Source organism: Schistocerca cancellata, chromosome 9, assembly GCF_023864275.1.
Source record: "Schistocerca cancellata isolate TAMUIC-IGC-003103 chromosome 9, iqSchCanc2.1, whole genome shotgun sequence".
In the NCBI taxonomy this organism is placed as follows: domain Eukaryota; kingdom Metazoa; phylum Arthropoda; class Insecta; order Orthoptera; family Acrididae; genus Schistocerca; species Schistocerca cancellata.
In genome coordinates, this window is record NC_064634.1 from 422,025,779 (window position 1) to 422,042,037 (window position 16,259).

The 16,259-nt window shown below is 38.7% G+C and overlaps 2 protein-coding genes across 2 annotated transcripts in view; one reads left to right on the plus strand and one right to left on the minus strand.

The window, feature by feature from the left end:
- Nucleotides 1–368: 368 nt before the first annotated feature.
- On the minus strand, nucleotides 369–2,233 carry LOC126100283 (mediator of RNA polymerase II transcription subunit 8). Its single transcript, XM_049910883.1, has one exon. The coding sequence runs from the start codon at nucleotides 2,091–2,093 to the stop codon at nucleotides 1,311–1,313; it is 783 nt and encodes a 260-aa protein (XP_049766840.1). The 5' UTR covers nucleotides 2,094–2,233; the 3' UTR covers nucleotides 369–1,310.
- A 39-nt stretch (nucleotides 2,234–2,272) lies between these two features.
- Nucleotides 2,273–16,259, plus strand: part of LOC126100282 (histidine protein methyltransferase 1 homolog) — a 62,813-nt gene continuing 48,826 nt past the window's right edge. The window contains exon 1 of the mRNA XM_049910882.1: nucleotides 2,273–2,817. Coding sequence (XP_049766839.1) covers nucleotides 2,541–2,817 — 277 coding nt within the window. The 5' untranslated portion in view covers nucleotides 2,273–2,540. The remainder of the gene's footprint in view (nucleotides 2,818–16,259) is intronic.

Below are 16,259 nucleotides of genomic sequence, written 5' to 3' on the forward strand. Positions count from 1 at the left end.
GTCAAATATGGAGTTAATATTGTCAACAATGATTCTATACTTCTGCTTTTGCTACAAGTCAGCCTCCTCATAACAATCACTTGACCCCTGAATCAACATTGGGGGAGATGGGAGGGAGGGGGAGGAGGAGGAGGAGGAGGAGGAGGAATACAGGTAAGTGTCATCCTTACACTCAGTCCCAGTTCAACAAGAACAAATGAATGTTGTAAACAGGAAGCACAGAGTGACAACACAGTGTGCATGTACAACAATCATCCGAAATCCCAGGGTGAAAGGGTTTGCTGTACTACTCCACTACTCAACATTAATACAAGGATGAACAAATATTTTATCACAAAAAAGCCATGCTTTAAAGTATACGCCATTACAACAGTTTAAAATAGTTGTTTAATGATCAGTTCTGCTCATCAATACTGTACACCCACAAATAGTCTTGTGTACAAGATTTTTTTATATATAATTCATTTTTTATTCATCAGAGCTCACTAAACTCCAAATACCAATTAAATGTCATATCACAATGATAAATTTCTTACTATTAAACAAAATATGCTTTAATTTGAACTTATAAGAATTAAAACTACACACTGGACTATGACTAACAGCTAGGCAACCATTTGCAAGTAATGCTCTTCCAATGAGTAGCTCACACAGATTGGTTAACAGTCAGACTTCAGCTGGAATCTAAGTTGGTTCATCACATGTCTGAAAGGCTCATTGGGAGTAAGTATATGCATACCCTTGAAAGGCAGGTATACATGTCCTACATCTGATTCAGTAAACAATTTTACATTCTCAATAATTTTAAGCTGCCATTTCATTTTAAATATGAATACACTTGCATATCAGCTTTAACACAGGGTTAAAAACAAATTTCATTAATAGAGGGTGGGGGTGGAGGTGGAGAAGAACAACATTCAAGAAATATAAGAATGGATTATGGAAAGGTCTAAAAGGCACTGAACTTTGAACTTGACTTACACTACAACAGTCAGAGAGACTGGATTTCTATGATGTACAATGCGCTGCTGCAATGTTGTACTATCATCATCATATGCAAAACACACAAGAGAAAATTGGTGGCAAGCCATATTCAGTATACAATATAGATTTTCTACAAAGCTTGCAAACCAACCTTTTACACATTCATTTCAACCACATTTATAACTTAAAACACTTTTAAGGATGTTTTGAATCAAAACAATGATATAAAGCAGTATCAATAAATAACACAACAATCAGTCTTTTATTTCAAATATATGTGTGTGGACCATTCTACCATTAATGGTAGGCCTATATGTAAAGGCACTTTATCGTCCATATGGATGAATTTGAGTCGCTGCTTTAATGTTCGTTTTGATTGATGAAGGTGCCTTGCCCATTGGTCCCATAGGTACTGGCTGGTTGGGATTCAGAGGCCCTCCTGGCTGCTGTGCTCCTGCACCTGGTCGACCCACTGGTGCTACCATCATTCCTGGAGGTCCTGCAGCTACTTGTTGTTGAACCATTGGGACTAGACCTTTTCCCATACCCACTGCTGCAACAAGAGTGTGTGTATCTGCCATAGATGACGTCTGGTTTGCACCAGATCGCGATCCTGATTCACTTTCCCATTCCTCTCGTGCCTTACTAACAAGTTCCCAAACTTGTGTCACTACTTTTGTGTATTGACTAACTTGTTTCTGTGCTGTTTCGAAACTTAAGTTTGCTGCTTTGTGTTCCATCTGCATCATTTTATGTTCAACTTCGGGTTCTGGTTTCGTTCGCAAATAATCTGGCACAACATCATAGGAAAACGTGTTAATACGATTTTCGGTAAGACGAACTAGCTCTTCATCTCTTTCAGGGCTCAAAAGCAGGGGAAGAACTGTCAGGCTACGCAACGCCGGTGATTTGTCATGACTGAGCATTTTGGATATTGATGTCAGATGACCTGACATCAGAGCAAAGTTATCCAAGAAAGTTGGCCAGTTAATGGTTTCGTATTCATGTTCTAATTTGAAAAGCATTGAACCGATAGAGGTTTTCAAATCATTCACACGTAATATCAAGGCTTCTAAAGCTGCGTCCAACTGTTTCTCTTCTCTTTGCATCGTTAACGAATTGGACTGTCAATCACCACGCACACAACACACTTCAGACTATAGCAATACATAAACAACATCAATTATTTGCTTTCAGAGATATTAAAACTACCAAGCGCGTAGCACAAAGGTCATCTGTAATGCAGATATCACAGTTAAAGATGATGAACGTGGGAGCGAATGCTAGCAAAACTTGAGCTCTCTACGGCTGTGGAAGGACGTGGGCCGCGGGGACTTTCAACTTTGCCATGTAGATGTCTTTGGTGTGAAGAGCGCTTATTTTGATTTCAAGTGTGTTTGCAAATAGAACTTCCACTGTTTACAAATGCTCTGAGCTATGTGATTCCGTAGAATTCATTTACAGTAAAAACATTTTCTTTGGGTTGGTGAAGTGTTTACGAAGATCATACCTATATTATATGCAAGAAAATTTATCCAGCATATTTGTGAGATACGATGTTTGCTTTTGGGTTTTCAAAAACAGACGATGTGGACCCCGACAAATCAACGCGTGGTGTAATCGCCAATGTGCTAAATTGGGCGCCAGCAGAGGAAGTGAAATTCGAAGCAGACGTTCTGGATGTCAGCATCAAAAGTTCATCAGTTTCATCCATAACAGTTGCCAATATATGTTATATAAACCCTACTTCTGCCCTCCAAGAATTAACATTAGACTCTGACGTTTTGAATGCCGAAGAACAACATACGGACTTAGTACCATCCAAGTATGAAGGTACGTGAGAAATTTTCTGCTTTAGTTAACTTTATCTGTAGTTATATTCTTTGCATATTTACATTTTCTTAGAGTGGATGCACCGTTTTCATTTAACGTAATTGTATTTTCTAAAGAATAAATGCATGTTGTTAAATCAAATTGAATACTATTCATTATGAGTGATAGTCCTATGTTACCTATTCATTTTACAGCTGTTTTATTTTTCTGAAACAATCTTATTATATCTGTGTTACACACTTAATGCGTGAAATCAGATGTGAACCACACAGGAACAGAAGAATACAGATGAGGCCTAATCAAGAGTCAGTAAACCTTTTACATTGCTTTCTGTGATCTCCACTTATTTATTTATTCATCCAGCGATCATCTCACAGTGATGTAGAATTTGTCATCATAATACAATGAAACGAAATACCTCTTGTACACATACACACAAAATACATAAGTATACCCCATGTTTTATGAGAATAGGACAGGTGTCTTGCTGAACAAATCATTCTGGCATTTGCTTGAAATATTTATAAATACTAAATCTGGGTGGATGGGTGGAGCAAACTCCATCCTTTTTAATATGATGTCAGTGCCTCAACAGCTATGCTCTCTCATTCGATCAGTGCCTATTGCCCTTTTGATAATATTTAAACAATTTCCACCAGATAACTTATTAATGGATAGGGATGAAATGATGATGAAGACAGCACAATGCCCAGTCCCTGAGCAGAGAAAATCCCCGACCAGCCAGGAATCGAACCCGGGTGCCTTAAGACGGCAGTTCATCATGCTGACCACTCCCCTTCAGAAGCCTCATTACATGGAGTAGGACTTGGTTTTCTTAGAGGTTACACCTCTCATATGAAGACCTAATGTAGAGTACTATCATATATCACACTGTAATACTTGAAATAGTATTTCTCTCATTCAAGTATAGTAAGATGCTTCTTAGAACTTGTGGAGCCAAAATTGATAATTTGGCTCCTGAGTGTACTGCTATTCACTCTACTTGTTTGCGGGTCAATCCATCTCAAATCACCCAGGCGATGATGCTCAACATTTTTGATTTTCTCGATTTTTTTTATCGTGACTTCCCTATAGACAGACATTCACAAAACACTGTTTTAAAATTTTTATAAGTCTTAGTTTTTTTCTGGCAGCCGTTTTTACAATGGCGGTTGGGCAAATTTTAGTGGAAATTGACGTTTGCGGAAAGTTTAATTGCTATGTTATTTTAAAAGATATCAGAATAATTCAAAAACCAGTGTGCTCAGCATTAAATGAACTTCAGGAATAACTTTTTTTAATTTTTCTATCATGCAAGAGAGTCACTCAAACTCTTTCTGTAAAGACTCTGAAAAAATTTATCAATCTTCACTTTTTAAGGCCTTCAATTTTCATGAAGGAAGAGAGACTCACTAATAATATGTTATCTCTGTGTTGTGTACTTACATCACTACCTGCAGTAAAAGTTGCAGTCCTGAGAATGCACTCCTGTTTTTTCTAGAGCTTTTCAAAAATGGCCAAAACCCTTCTAACATCAATTTTCGCAGGTCAATATCTAAAAAGGGACTCAATGAAAACAAGTGAAAATTTTACAGAATGTTCTTTATTCTCATGGGAATATCTCACAATAAAATTATGACTGAGACTCAACTACATTGAGAGTAATAGAGCAGCAAATTTCAGTAAAAACGCTACCCCTGTACACGCTCATGCAGTGCCAAGCTAGCAAACAAGGGCTTGGAATTATTACAGTTGACATTGGTCAAATGATGTTTAAATCATTACATACAATAAATGATCAAATATTTCTACTTTTAAATAACAATGGGCAGAGATAACAATTGGTAAGAGTTCTAATTCTTAAAATTAATGGTACATTTGTTGTACTACACTTGCGTACAGTATACACATAATAATGTCTGTCCATGTATACAGATTTAAAACTTCAGTTGTAACTACTTGCCAGCTGCAATTTTCATTAGGAAGTTAAACAAACACGATATTTCATTGCATAGTTTATCAGTTATGTTGTGTGTTCTACCAGACACCTTGTGAATTCCATTGGAGTTACTTCTCATATTACTTTCTTTGCAGGACCCAAGACAATAAACAAGTGAATAAGAGTTTTGTAAGTGTAGATCTGAAGTCTCCCATCTTCAACTATTTTCAAGAATAGTAGATTTTTAAAGTATTGAAATGAGTTGTTTTATGGGTGAACTAATAAGTGAACAGTGCCATAAACAACACTACAAGAAGAAAGTGCATCAAGAATTAATAAGAGTGAGTGACTTGCCAGCTGAAGAACAAATTTTTTTAAAATTAAGAATTTTGAAAGAAATTTCTAATATTACCACAAAGATAAATATTTAGACAAATACAACCACATTTTTGGTAAAAAGTGTTGTGAACCATTTGGTACTCATAAAAAGACAGTTAAAAATGGTTTGCGTAAAATACTAGTTGAACACCTAAACAAAAAAAATGTGGATATTAACCTAATTCCTGGACAAGTTCTATGCCCAACTTGCGCATCAAGAATATTTGTAAATAAACCAGCTGAAAAAGTGCAGTTAGTGTTGAGAATGATCCTAAATTTCTTCCTGGGCCTTTTGAATTGGTTGAGGATGATCCTTTGCATCAAGTAGAATCAATCTGTGAAACTTTGGAATTATCTCCTTTACGTAAAATAACAAAGCTCAACAAAGACCAGCGACTATCAGCTTTACAAAGAAAAACTGATAAAATTACAAGTGCTGTCAAGCGAAAATTGGAAGAATCTTTCCATAATGACTTAGATGCTCAGAATGGAAATAGTACAGAAAATGTACAAAGTAAGTATGATATACTTATTTCCAAAATGAAAGAAAAATTCAAAGTTTCCAGTAAAGATGACAAAATTAAGATAATTAGCCTCTTGCCAAGATCATGGTCAAAGAAAAAAATAATCGAGGAATTTGGTGCATCTGAATACATGGTGAACTTAACTAGGCAGCTAGTTATGGATCAAGGTATCTTCCCACATCTTTCGAAAAGACAAGGTGCCAACAAAATAAGTGAAGTTGTTATTAATAGTGTTAAAGAATTTTACGAGGATGATGACAATATTCGCATGTGTCCTGGTACAAAGGAATGTGTTTCAACTGTGATTGACAATGTTAAGGTGCAGAAGCAGAAAAGGTTAATTCTTCTCTCGCTGAATGAGCTCTACAGCCTCTATAAACAAAAATACCCAGATAACAAAATTGGCCGCTCTATGTTTTGTGTTCTATGACCAAAGTGGTGTGTTCTTCCGGGTCCATCAGGAACTCATACTGTATGCGTTTGCAAGCATCATCAAAACGCAAAACTTATGATGGAAGGAGCAAAGCTTAATGCAAATTATAAAGACCTGATAGCTTTCATGGTATGTGATATTGATAATGAAAAATGTATGCTTGACATATGTGCAGGATGTCCTGGGCCAGATATCCTACTTGATATCTTAAAAAATGAACTTGACATCTTGCCTGATGAAGTAGTTTTCAAACAATGGGTACAAACTGATAGAGTTGAGCTTATTACACACATAATGCCCAGTGAGGAATTTTTACAGTCTCTTGTCAATAAGCTGGTGCTTTCAAAATCCCATCACTTTATCTCAAAAGCTCAAGCTCAATATTTTAAGGAAATGAAAGAAAACCTGAAAGAAACCCACTGTTTAGTGATTGGTGATTTTGCAGAAAACTATACATTTACAGTACAGGATGAAATTCAAAGTTTTCACTGGACTAATGCATGAGCGGCACTGCGTCAGTTTGTCATCTACTTTAAAAAGAAGACAATGTGTGTTGCAAATCTATTTGTGTAATTAGTGACTACCTAGAACATAATACCACGACTGTGTATGCATTTCAACATCACCTCATTAGAGAAATTAAGAATATCATACGTAATGTTGAAAAGATAATCTACTTCAGTGATGGCGCAAGCACCCAGTACAAAAATAAGAAAAACTTCATTAATATCTGCCAACACAAAAATGATTTTGGTTTACCAGCAGAGTAGAATTTCTTTGCCTCATCACACGGAAAGAATTCTTGCGATGGGATAGGCGGAACAACAAAAAGAGAAATTATACCAGCTTCCCTTCAAAGACCTTACACAGAACAGACCCTGACTCCATGCGATTTGTTCAAATACTGTCAACAGAATGTTACTGGAATTAGATATATATTTGTTTCTTCAACTGAAATTGAACAAATCAAAACAAAGCTGATTTAATTGTTGTTTACCATTGAAAGGAACAAGAAGCTATCACAGATATGTTCCCATAAGTGACAATCAAATAAGATGTTTTGTTACTTCCAAAGGCTCCAACTTTGATGATCATCAAACTTCAATACTTTTTACAAATGTATCATCTTAAATAACAATTTTGTTGTTTGTATGTATGATGAGAAGTGGTGGCTTGGAAAAATTGAATAGAAAAGTGAAGATAGCAATGATGTTTTAGTACATTTCTTTCACCCTTCTGGTCCAAGAACTGCCTTTCAACTTTCCAAAAATGACACTGCTTGGGTGCCTACAAATAAAATAGTATGAAAGCTGACTCCACTGGAACTCACAACAGTGTCTGGTAGAACACACAACATAACTGATAAACTATGCAATGAAATATCGTGTTTGTTTAACTCCCTAATGAAAATTGCAGCTGGCAAGTAGTTACAACTGAAGTTTTAGATCTGTATACATGGACAGACATTATTATGTGTATACTGTACGCAAGTGTAGTGCAACAAATGTACCATTAATTTTAAGAATTAGAACTCTTACCAATTGTTATCTCTGCCCATTGTTATTTAAAAGTAGAAATATTTGATCATTTATTGTATGTAATGATTTAAACATCATTTGACCAATGTCAACTGTAATAATTCCAAGCCCTTGTTTGCTAGCTTGGCACTGCATGAGCATGTAGAGGGGTAGCGTTTTTACTGAAATTTGCTGGTCTATTACTCTCAATGTAGTTGAGTCTCAGTCATAATTTTTTTGTGAGATATTCCCATGAGAATAAAGAACATTCTGTAAAATTTTCACTTGTTTTCATTGAGTCCCTTTTTAGATATTGACCTGCGAAAATTGACGTTAGAAGGGTTTTGGCCATTTTTGAAAAGCTCTAGGAAAAACAGGAGTGCATTCTCAGGACTGCAACTTTTACTGCAGGTAGTTATGTAAGTACACAACACAGAGATAACATATTATTAGTGAGTCTTTCTTCCTTCATGAAAATTGAAGGCCTTAAAAAGTGAAGATTGACAAATTTTTTCAGAGTCTTTACAGAAAGAGTTTGAGTGACTCTCTTGCATGATAGAAAAATTAAAAAAAGTTATGCCTGAAGTTCATTTCATGCTGAGCACACTGGTTTTTGAATTATTCTGATATCTTTTAAAATAACATGGCAATTAAACTTTCCGCAAATGTGGATTTCCACTAAAATTTGCCAAACCGCCATTGTAAAAATTGCTGCCAGAAAAAAACTATGACTTATAAAAAATTTTAAAACAGTGTTTTGTGAATGCCTGCCTATAGGGAACTCATGATAACAAAAATCAAGAAAATTAAATATGTTGAGCAACAAATTTTATTCATATTGGGTGATTTTAAATGGATAGACCCTTGCCCAGTATCTCTGGTAGGTCCAAGGTTTGCAGTAGGAAACTATGATGCAACCAATCTCACAGATTGCAGTGCTCATATCTATTGCATGTTCTTTTGACTATTTCATGTCAGTAGAAATGAGCCATCTGTTTCCCATTTGGAACACGTCAGACAGTGTTTGGAAGTTTTTTCTAATTACATCATGCTGTAGCCCGTGCAAGCATTTTCTGTCCTCTCCACACTCGGCCATCTTTGTAGAGAGATATTGTTCTGCAATATACAACTCTTCAACAGTGGGCCTATTAAAAAAGTGGACTATAGTCAAGGTGATGTAAGAGGATCTCAGAGAGTTGCAGGGGAGCTGGATACGGCTGCTTTGCATGCCTTCCTCAACCAATCACCCAACAAGATTTTGTAAATGTCTCTAGGGGAATGCGTTAGTGTTGGCACAGCTTTATAGAATATTATTGTTTTGCTTTCAGCCATTTTTCCTCCGCAGTTTAAAGCTGGCAACAACGCTGCCAGCAGTCAGCGATAATCTTATGCCAACTCGACAATAGGATTCACTGTTTCCATGGCTTGCAAGATACACTATGTGATCAAAAGTTTCGAGACACCCCCAGAAAAATATGTTTTTCATATTAGATGTATTGTGCTGGCACCTACTACCAGGTACTCCATATCAGCAACCTCAGTAGTCATTAGACATCATGAGATAGCAGAATGGGGCGCTCTGCAGAACTCATGGACTTCGAACGTGGTTAGGTTATAGGGTGTCACTTGTGTCATACGTCTGCATGCAAGATTTCCACACTCCAAAACATCCCTAGGTCCACTGTTTCCGATGTGACAGTGAAGTGGTAACGTCAAGGGACCTGTACAGCACAAAAGCGTTCAGGCCGAGCTTGTCTGTTGACTGACAGGACCACCAGCAGTTGAAGAGGGTCATAATGTGTAATAGGCAGACATCTGTCCAGACCGTCACACAGGAATTCCGGACTACATCAGGATCAACTGCAAGTACTGTGACAGTTAGGCGTGAGCTGACAAAACTTGGATTTCATGGTCAAGCGGTGAAGGCCAAATGACGCCTCGCTTCGTGTAAGAAGCATAAACATTGGACAATTGAACAGTGGAAAAATGTTGTGTGGAGTGATGAATCATGGTAAACAATGTGGCGATGAGATGGCAGGGTATGGGTGTGATGAATGCCTGATAAACGTCATCTGCCAGTGCATGTAGTGCCACCAGTAAAATTCGGAGGCGGTGGTGTTATGGTGGGGTCATGTTTTTCATGGAGGTGGCTTGCACTACTTGTTGTTTTGTGTGGCACTATCACAGCACAGGTACATTGATGTTTTAAGCACCTTCTTGTTTCCCACTGTTGAAGAGTGATTTGGGGATGGCGATTCCATCTTTCAACACGATTGATCACCTGTTCATACTGCACGGCCTGTGGTGGAATGGTTAGACGACAATAACATCCCTGTAATGGACTGGCCTGTGCCGAATCCTGACCTGAATCCTATAGAACACCTTTGGAAAGTTTTGGAACGCCGGCTTCGTGCCAGGCCTCACCGACTGACATCGATAGCTCTCCTCAGTGCAGCACTCCATGAAGAATGGGCTGCCATTCCCCAAGAAACCTTCCAGGACCTGATTGAACATATGCCTGCTAAGGGTGGGCCAACACAATACTGAATTCTTGCATTACCAATTGAGGGCATGATGAACTTGTAAGTTTCCGCAAAGTGTCCGGATACTTTTGGTCACATAGTGTACTTCTGATATTTTACAGTGCTGCAGCATGTTGTGCTGAATTTCGTTCAAACCAATTAGAGTTTCATGGTGATGCAGATCCAGTCTTTCTCATGGTGGAACAACTTTAAGCTTGAAACTTTCTGGCAGATTAAAACTGTGTGCCCGACCGAGACTCGAACTCGGGACCTTTGCCTTTCGCAGGCAAGTGCTCTACCATCTGAGCTACCGAAGCACGACTCACGCCCGGTACTCACAGCTTTACTTCTGCCAGTACCTCGTCTCCTACCTTCCAAACTTTACAGAAGCTCTCCTGCGAAACTTGCAGAACTAGCACTCCTGAAAGAAAGGATATTGTGGAGACATGGCTTAGCCACAGCCTGGGGGATGTTTCCAGAATGAGATTTTCACTCTGCAGCGGAGTGTGCGCTGATATGAAACTTTCTGGCAGATGAAAACTGTGTGCCCGACCGAGACTCGAACTCGGGACCTTTGCCTTTCACGGGCAAGTGCTCTACCATCTGAGCTACAGAAGCATGACTCACGCCCGGTACTCACAGCTTTACTTCTGCCAGTACCTCGTCTCCTACCTTCCAAACTTTACAGAAGCTCTCCTGCGAAACTTGCAGAACTAGCACCCCCTGAAAGAAAGGATATTGCGGAGACATGGCTTAGCCACAGCCTGGGGGATGTTTCCAGAATGAGATTTTCGCTCTGCAGCGGAGTGTGCGCTGATATGAAACTTTCTGGCAGATTAAAACTGTGTGCCCGACCAAGACTCGAACTCGGGACCTTTGCCTTTCGCGGGCAAGTGCTCTACCATCTGAGCTACCGAAGCACGACTCACGCCCGGTACTCTCAGCTTTACTTCTGCCAGTACCTCGTCTCCTACCTTCCAAACTTTACAGAAGCTCTCCTGCGAAACTTGCAGAACTAGCACCCCTGAAAGAAAGGATATTGCGGAGACATGGCTTAGCCACAGCCTGGGGGATGTTTCCAGAATGAGATTTTCACTCTGCAGCGGAGTGTGCGCTGAGATGAAACTTTCTGGCAGATTAAAACTGTGTGCCCGACTGAGACTCGAACTCGGGACCTTTGCCTTTCGCGGGCAAGTGCTCTACCATCTGAGCTACCAAAGCACGACTCACGCCCGGTACTCACAGCTTTACTTCTGCCACTCTGCTGCAGAGTGAAAATCTCATTCTGGAAACATCCCCCAGGCTGTGGCTAAGCCATGTCTCCGCAATATCCTTTCTTTCAGGGGTGCTAGTTCTGCAAGTTTCGCAGGAGAGCTTCTGTAAAGTTTGGAAGGTAGGAGACGAGGTACTGGCAGAAGTAAAGCTGTGAGTACCGTGCGTGAGTCGTGCTTCGGTAGCTCAGATGGTAGAGCACTTGCCCGCGAAAGGCAAAGGTCCCAAGTTCGAGTCTCGGTCGGGCACACAGTTTTAATCTGCCAGAAAGTTTCATATCAGCGCACACTCCGCTGCAGTGTGAAAATCTCATTCTGGAAACATCCCCCAGGCTGTGGCTAAGCCATGTTTCCGCAATATCCTTTCTTTCAGGGGTGCTAGTTCTGCAAGTTTCGCAGGAGAGCTTCTGTAAAGTTTGGAAGGTAGGAGACGAGGTACTGGCAGAAGTAAAGCTGTGAGTACCGGGCGTGAGTCGTGCTTCGGTAGCTCAGATGGTAGAGCACTTGCCCGCGATTGGCAAAGGTCCCAAGTTCGAGTCTCGGTCGGGCACACAGTTTTAATCTGCCAGAAAGTTTCATATCAGCGCACACTCCACTGCAGAATGAAAATCTCATTCTGGAAACTTTAAGCTTTATTTAATTTGACACAAATTCCCACTATTTCTGTGTGAATGCTTGGTGACAACAGGATGCTGATTATTGGTGGCATAAGCAGTAGTGTTAGCAGAAATCTTCTTTGCAACTATTAAACATTTGAACCATTATAGTGTTACCACCCATTCTATGATTCTATGAATACAAAGTGGAAATTTTGTGTTCTGCTGTCATGAGTACTACGAGGCCTCAACAGAGTGGATTTATATTTATTGATGGAATCATTCACAATCGGTGACATTATTTTGATGCTCAGGCGCAGTCACTTTTCTTTACCATTTCTCATTATGAACACTCTTTGCAATAACTGCTTTGCTAAGAATGATTGAAAATTTTAACAATTAGCTACTGAGCATGCACTTGGAAGGATAGATTGAGAGCAGATGATAAAATTGGGAAGATACTTTTTAGGTGCTCAGTGTTTAGGATACCGACTTCTCAATTTTTTTGTGTGAAATTTGTGATATTGGACCAGACGTTCATTGAATGATCACAATAGACAGTGTCAAATGACAGTTCACACAAGGTTATTGAATGCTGGCTTTATTCCCACCTGTAGACCACAGGATTATTGTGTTGACGTAATATCTGATGTGAGGTTTGAGAAACTTGCAAGTGTAGCACTGCATGGAGGCTGCAGGCTGTATTGGAGTTGCACATCATCTTTTTGGTGAGGTTAGGCCACAAGACCCTTTGCCCTGGAACCATCCCTTCCAAGTGGTAGCATACCAGTCAGTGATGGAACTGTGGGTAAGGGGAAGAAATAGCTGGAAGTATCCCCACTCAGACTGCCAAAATATTATGGTCATTGGATACTACTGAGACCCAGCAAAGTAATTTTTCATCACCTTTGCTAATAAAACTGAGACACCACAAATAAGATGTCATATATGGCATTCATGAATTTTGACTATTACCACAGAAACAGCTATTTCAGTGTAAGACGTTCTGCTTATATGTAGGAAGATGGTTGGGAGTTAAAGAACAGGTAAAGAATTGAGCCCCTGGTATTTCTTCAATAGACATCCCAGCTGCGTTATTGGTCTGTCAAAGTCAGTGATGAGAGTTATTGCCAGAACAGGTACAATTAGCCTTTCTTCATCTTCTGTTTCATTTACTTTTTCTGTATTGAAAGCCAGGTGTGTCCAAGTGAGAATGCTGTGTTTATAGTGTCTGTCCAATGTGGAAAATTGCTAATCTGCTAATGGTTAAGATGTGTCTTTAATGGTGCTGATATGGAAGGGACCAGACTTCCAATTCTGTGGAAGTGCATGTTTGTGCTAGCAATTATTTTTTATATTTTGAGAAATATTAAGTTACTTGGCTGTGTTAGAGCCTTGGTGTATAATTTAGTGACAGAGTGAACATTTAATACATGCATGTATGCACACCAATTTTGCCTTGATATGTGGAGTCCAGGATGTCATTTTTACTTTTCACCCTTGGTTTTAAGTTATTTGTCATTTGAGTGGTGTGATGCCATCCTTCATCATTTCCTGTTTTATGCTGATTGTTTCAATCTGTATACCCACTATGCCCAAAATACACTATAATTTGTGTTTTTTATTCCAGTGTCTGACAACTCCTGTGGTTGTCCCCTCTCCTGGATCGTCAGAAATATCGAAACATCCAATACTGGCTGTCAGTTTTGTCCATCACATCATCAAGATGGTGCCCTTATGGTGACCACATCACACATCAAAGACATCAACAGCCAAAGTTGCACACAATATATTTCAAACAAAAGCGCTGGCAGGTCGATAGACACACAAACAAACACAAACATACACACAAAATTCTAGCTTTCGCAACCAACGGTTGCCTCGTCAGGAAAGAGGGAAGGAGAAGGAAAGACAAAAGGATATGGGTTCTTTCCTGACGAGGCAACCGTTGGTTGCGAAAGCTAGAATTTTGTGTGTATGTTTGTGTTTGTTTGTGTGTCTATCGACCTGCCAGCGCTTTTGTTTGGTAAGTCTCATCATCTTTCTTTTTAAATATATTTTTCCCACGTGGAATGTTTCCCTCTATTATATTCACACAATATATTTCATTTGAAAAAGAACTTGAAACTAGGACAACCATAGGAATTAGGGGGTTTTGGGCTCAGACAAACCAAAATATAAGAGGTTGATAATACTGAAGGCATATCAAAACAAAAACTTAGGCAAAAATCCAGCAAGCAAAGTCCACAAAGCAGCAATATACAAATAAACGCAAATAGAAAAAGTGAACTCTGTAATACCAACGCTTGAATAAATCTCCAAAAAACTGGTATTGGAAATTTCAGTTGACCCATATGGCTCAAATGAACTCCATAAAACCACACGTTGCTCCAAAAGCTTATATTGGGATTTTACTTGATGTATATAACTCAGATGAAATCCATGAAACTGCTGATAGCTCCAAAAGCTGGGTTCAGAAATCTGCTTGTCATATATAGCTTAAATAAATTCTGTGGTAGCAAGAAACAAAAATTTCCTCATCCATCTATTACTGAAAACTTAACCTGGCTGAAATTGTTAAAACAAAGTGCACAATATCCACCAATCGCAGTCAATCATTATTACTAGTGACACAATCCAAAAATTCATAAAATAATGTTAACATCAATTTTAATATACAATTAAAACATAATTATGCACCTAAATACACACGCCATACATACTGCAGTAAAAACATGGAAACATACTTACCAACCAAAGTTATCTGCCACATCCCACACAAACACATACACAAAACAAAATGAAAACCGTTAATGTCACACATTTATCCCAAACCCTATTCTCCCTAAACCACCACCCACTCACCAACTAACCTGTTTTCAACATGATACCCAAACAAAAATATAATTAAGAATAATTAAATCATTTATACCTTTCAAACAAAAGGAAACCACAATCCAGACAAAATTTTCGCAACGCCCCACAGAAACAACACCTACATAATGTCCCCAAAACCGAAACCCAGAATTAACCCCTTACCAAATTACGTGAACCAAATTAAACTCCCCACCCCCATAAATAATTCGACTTACAACCTTTGGCTTATATATCTGCCAATAGCCTTTAACAAACTCTATAATGCAAAAAGTATCTGGAAAACTCTTCCTCCAGCAGTACTTACCCAAATGTACTCATGTAAATGTTACTACTGTGTAGAAGAGTGAATTGTCTCACTCCCTATCATTGATTAAACGCCCCTCCCCCCCCCCCTCTCCAATACTCTTTTATTTTACTTGTGCAAGCCTCCATCAGTAAAGTTTTAAACTCAGACCAATGATTTACAATTAAATGCTGAAGTCTATGGCAGTGTGGGGCACACAACATTAAAAGTCTTCGACAAACGCTGAAACCGCTAGTCCCTAAATCCCTCTAAGACAACAATAAATGAAACAATTGTGGACCCCTCTTCAATATATTCATCAATTAATGCAACCAATATCACTTTTCTCTATATGCTCACCGCATTAAAACATCATCAGAGCGCCCCAGCCTAGGAAATAACAGCCCCTCCCCCTCCATACCCAGGTTCTCACACCACTACCCCTCCCAAACTATATTTTTTACAAGTGTCCATACAGTTTATACTATAATGTCTGAGGAAGTCAGGTTTCCTCCCTTCTGAATCTTCAGTGTAATCTCTATGTTGGTATGTATATAATTCCAATGATTTGTGAACTACTGCATTGCCTCCAAGTCATGAGGACAAATAAAATACACATAATCTGCATAATGAAGAAAAAGAGCAGTTGCAGTTCTCCATTCTTCATGGTAGGGTTGTTACTATTTATTCATCGGGAAGATAATCATCAACAAAAAATTCAAATCATTGTGCAATAAAATTTTACTGTGTGGTTCCAAAGATTTATTCTTCCACATGTGTTTGATCATAGTTATAGTCAGCATCAGTGTTCACAAATTCCATCCATTTATCGTGTCAGTCGTGTTGTCAGCTTGGCAGAACAGTGGCGTGGACCTGAACTTCAAGCCATATGTATCTCAACATCTTTGTAAAACATATGGTCTCATTTCACTAGTTCAGCTATTACAGATACATCATAATCACAGAGACAGAATATTTTTGCAAGAAACAAATTTTTCCACAACAACTGAATAAGCAGGAACAGTAAAAAATCTCCTACAACTACATACCTTGTTCTAAATTTTGACCATAATAAAAATTCCTAAAATTTTGTTAGGAGAGA

Coding starts and splice junctions, on each gene's coding strand:
- LOC126100283 (XM_049910883.1), bottom strand. CDS start 2,093: ATGCAAAGAGAAGAGAAACAGTTGGACGCAGCTTTAGAAGCCTTGATA.